At 32.5% G+C, this 4,806-nt stretch overlaps 1 protein-coding gene across 1 annotated transcript; it reads left to right on the forward strand.

Annotated features, from left to right (window-relative positions):
- The first annotated feature begins 2,241 nt into the window (after positions 1-2,241).
- Positions 2,242-4,211, forward strand: LOC112514822 (NAC domain-containing protein 83-like). The gene is made up of 3 exons (XM_025121440.1): positions 2,242-2,470; positions 3,288-3,595; positions 3,837-4,211. Exons 1-3 carry the CDS (start codon positions 2,242-2,244, stop codon positions 4,086-4,088), a joined length of 789 nt encoding a protein of 262 aa, XP_024977208.1. The 3' UTR covers positions 4,089-4,211.
- Positions 4,212-4,806: the final 595 nt, after the last annotated feature.

Here is a 4,806-nt window from a genome sequence, read left to right on the forward strand (position 1 = left end):
TCTTATGGGTCTCACGAAAAACCATTGGTCTCACATGATCCCAAGACAATATATATATATATATATATATATATATATATATATATATATATATATACACACACACACATATACATACATACAAATGTACAATGTATAATTCAAATGCAACCATGTCCATTCGTACAACCAATACAACCCAATCAATTGAGATATTTATGAAAATGATGAGAGTTCATTTATTATGATTTGAATATTTATATAAGATAACTAAAGTTCATTAATTATGATCAATATTTTATATTAGAAAACAATYAAAACTTTTATGAAATCATATATTCATCAAATTAAATGAACGATTGAGATTGAGTTGTATTGATTGTACAAATATAAATGGTTGCATAATAACTAACCCTTCTCTGTATATATGGTTTCTAAAAAGATGGTATTAAAAAATGGAATACTTTTAAGAAGAGGAGGAAAAAAATGATGCTAAATGGATGATGATGAGAAGAATCTTGAAGAAAAGAATCAAAGGAAAGGGTTTTAGAGTTGGTGTTGCTTGAATTTGAAGTATTCTTTTGACATTTTTCTCATTCCCATTATTATATTTATTTATTTATTCAAACCCAATTTCTTTATTTCAAAACCTATTAAACTTAAATAAACCAACATCAAAATCTTAATTTGTATTTTCTGATAAATCTAACCACAAGAAAACCAGATACGTCAACACGTCATTGATTCAACAGTATCCGAGTTATTTTCAATAGCTTTAGAAGTTAACGATTCAAATCTTACCAAATCAGTTATGATAACGTTGAAGAATCAATGCGGGCATTTGGAATTTGTCTTGTTTTCGTACACGAAAATGGTTTAACGTATACCCAAAGAAAATCAAGAGGGAATATTGTAACAAGCGTTCATACAAAATCATATTTGTTTAAACCGAAAAGGGTATTTTTCTTGCTCGTTTCTTTACTTCTCTTGTACACTGATTCATATGTATCTGTCATCATAACCGTTAATTGACCCCTGAATCTCACATACAACACACACACATATATATATATATATACACATATATATATTTGTATATATATATATATATATATGTGTGTGTGTACATGCATATGTTAAAAAGCTACAACTTCTCAAGTAAGGAAAGCACCTATACTATTTGCATGAATAAGAAGAAATTCCCCTTGCATATTATGCTTCTATTACTTGCTAATCCTTCAATGCCTTTCCCATAAGGCCTTCTACCTTTGCTTTTCTCCTTTTCCTTTTCTTTTTTCCTTTTTCATTATTCAAACCCTAAATTCATCCAAAAGATTTTGAAAGAAAATGGCAAGCAATTCTTTGTTGGATTCATGCCTCTTTTATGTCATACCTCCATTACTTTGGAAAGTCTTTCTCCATTCATGTCAATTCTGAAGAAAATCAAACTCAGATTTCGGTCTTTCTTGTCAGCTCGAGATTTATTTAAGTTAGTTTAAAGATCTCAAATCCAATTCAAACCCTACAACGATCTTGCTTTTAATGTATCCTTCTTTCAGGGATCAGGGTTTTTGGTGGTTTGTATGAATCATACACATTATGGGGTTTATGATATAAACAAACCAAATCAAACAGACACATCGAACCCCATTTGAAAAAGCAGATTCTGGGAGTAGACTTTTCCTCTGTCTCAAGAGACAGAGGGGTCGTTTAATTAAGACGTTAACAAGAATTGTAAACGCTAATACACGGATTTCAATTGGTATCTTGAACTTCACGTAACAGAAAACTTGTTTTTTCAACGTCTTTTAAACACTTCTTTCCTAAACCCTTTAAATTTCAAATGAAAAGGGAATCAAGAACCAAAGTGAAAGAAATCAAGAAAGGCAATTGCATTTGTGAGACATGTTTAATGCAAACAACTCAAAGCATGCTTTTTAAAGAAACCATAATCCCAAAGCTAAGTTTAAAGTAACAAAAAAACATTTCTGCTTTTTTTACTTTAACAATTCAAATACAAAAAAGTATTCAAAATACATGTCTTAAAACATCATTTAAAATACTTATTCATGCACTGGGTGTGCATATTATGCTTACAAAACTTAAGGGAGAAGTACCAAATGGGATATGTTCCAAATAGATGAAAAAGAAAAGCCTTTTAGTTTGATACTATTACAACAATATATAAACACCAAACATACACTTCACTACTTCAACTCATGACTTGACCATTTCTTCTTCTTTACACAACCCCCTTTTTTGATGTCAACTCATCAAAATGAGCATGGAGAAAAGGTTAACATGGAGATATCAAGGTTCAATTTTGTTAGAGATGGAGCTACCAAGTTGCCACCCGGGTTCAGGTTCCAGCCGACTGACCAAGAGATCGTGTTTCAGTATCTGATCCGTAAGGTCTTCTCGTGCCCTCTGCCTGCTTCCATCGTCCATGAAATTGCCAACATTTGCAAATTCAATCCTTGGGACTTACCTGGTCAGTATATCCTTTTTGAACTATGTAATATTTTATGTACGACAAAACTCATACAGTTTCTCACTTTTGTAAGCCTTGAACCAATGACCCTTGGTCCAGTTAGTAGAGGTTGGGTTGTACTGCTGCTGGACCAATGACCCTTGGTCCGGTTAGTATTTATATTGATGACATTTTAGAAATGGGTTTTTTTTTTAATATTGATTGCTACAACGTTCATGCTTTTAACAAAGAAAGTGAAAACACGGGATGAATTCTCGTTGTTAATCTCATATCCGTGCTAAAAGCCCAAGACTCACAAGATATCGCGATAGTTAATTTAGGACGCAATGCAGTCTTCTGTTGCACTTAAAAAGAAGAGTAAATTACGTTTTTCGTCTCTGTGGTTTGTTAAAAGTTACGATTTTCGTCCTTGTGGTTTAAAAATTTGCGGTTTTCGTCCCTGTTGTAATTTTCATTCTTATGATTTACAATTCATTCTTGTTTCAGTCTTTGTGATTTTCAATTCTTTATTGTTTTGATCCCTTGTACTTAAAAAGTAGAAATTAGTCTAGGGATGTGAATAACAATAAATTACAAACCATAGGGACGAAAATCGGAATTTCTAAACCACATAAACGAAAATTGAAATTATTAACAAACCACATGGACGGAAATCGTAATTTAATCTAAAAAGAAATTGTATGTTAGGTCGCGTGTCTTTAGCAATGCCATAAGCATTGCTAAAGTTCTTTAGCTATCGCGACGTCCTTTTGCGTCGCTAAATGCATTGTCATCTTTTCGTGCGCTTTTTGAATTTTGAAATTCGATGTTGAAATAGGGGATTGGGAGCAAGATAGGTACTTCTTTAGCAAGAAGGAAGCCAAGTATGGCAATGGACATAGATCCAACAGAGCAAGCGACGATGGATACTGGAAAGCAACAGGTTTCGACAGACATATCACACGGTGTTGTTACAACAATCCGAACATGAGAAAAACAGAGATCATTACGGGGATGAAGAAAACGCTCGTTTTCTACAAAGGAAAGTCATTGCACGGGAACTCACCCACGAGAACCTCTTGGATTATGCACGAATATCGTCTCGTTCATTCACCTTGCTCGCCTAAAACCACATCTGATGATCAGGTAACGTGTACTAATTATTATATGCGTTAAAAATAGAACACAAAATATATCTCCGTGGCCACAAGGAGATTTTTATTCTTCCTTGGATTTGAACCTAAGGCCTCCTGGTACTTTTGACTTTGGAGTCAAGCTCAAACCAATCAGACACCACTCTTGTGGTCAATTCAGTCAATCAGTCTTAATTTTACGAAGCAAATACGCAAAATTCTGATCGTTTATTTCCGTGGTTCATTTTTCGCAGAGATCTTGGATTCAAATGGGAAATTGGGTTCTATGTCACGTATACTTGAACAAAAGAAGTAGAAATGTAGGAGTTGCAGATGGGAAGAAGCCATTGTCAAGTGGTTTAACTCCACAGAAAGAGCTTCTGAATCATGGTTTGATGATGATGAATGATGATGATGATGATGATGATCAACATGGACCATCATCATCATCATCTTGTGGTTCAAGTGTGGTCACTCGTGAGGTTTCCTCAATTAGAAAGTCATAAAATCAAGAAGAATAATGAATATGAAACCATTAGGGTTTTCATTTTTTTTCGTTTTCGAGAAAAACCGTAATAAGTTTCGTTTGAATTTTTTTGTGGGTATTATTAGAAATGTTTCTTTCTTTAAATTTATATATATAAAGAGAGAGCGGAACGATCAGATATAAACCATTCTAATTTATACAAACTAATTACAACCAATCATATAAATCCGATTATTTATTTTTAATTAATAAGGGTATTACGGTCATTTGAATTTACAATAGTTATGTATGGTAATTATTTAATTATTAATAGATAAGTTTAGTAAGAACATGATATTTATATAAATATGGATGATATATATATTGAATTAAAATTTCTGAAAAAAATCATCATGATAATTTTGTTTAAAAAGTCGTCACTAATTTCCAATGAAACAAGCTCAAACAGTTCAAGGAAACAGGGTCATATACAATTACATCAGGTTCATATGTATAACAGCTGTAATGAAACAAGTTCATAAGTCATATATGATTGCATCAGGTTCATAGGTATAACAGTTGTAATGAAACATGTTCATAGAACATGTTTTTCCCCGTTTTACCCTTCCGTATCTTCAATATGAATTCTTTTTTTTTTACTTTACTTATTTAGTTTGTTTCAATCTTGGTCTTTCATCAAAAAAATGGATGAATGTGATTAGTTTGTATGGTTTGTACGAAATGGATGGTTTGCCAAG

This window comes from Cynara cardunculus, assembly GCF_001531365.2.
Source record: "Cynara cardunculus var. scolymus isolate 2C chromosome LG 6, CcrdV1, whole genome shotgun sequence".
NCBI classification, from domain to species: domain Eukaryota; kingdom Viridiplantae; phylum Streptophyta; class Magnoliopsida; order Asterales; family Asteraceae; genus Cynara; species Cynara cardunculus.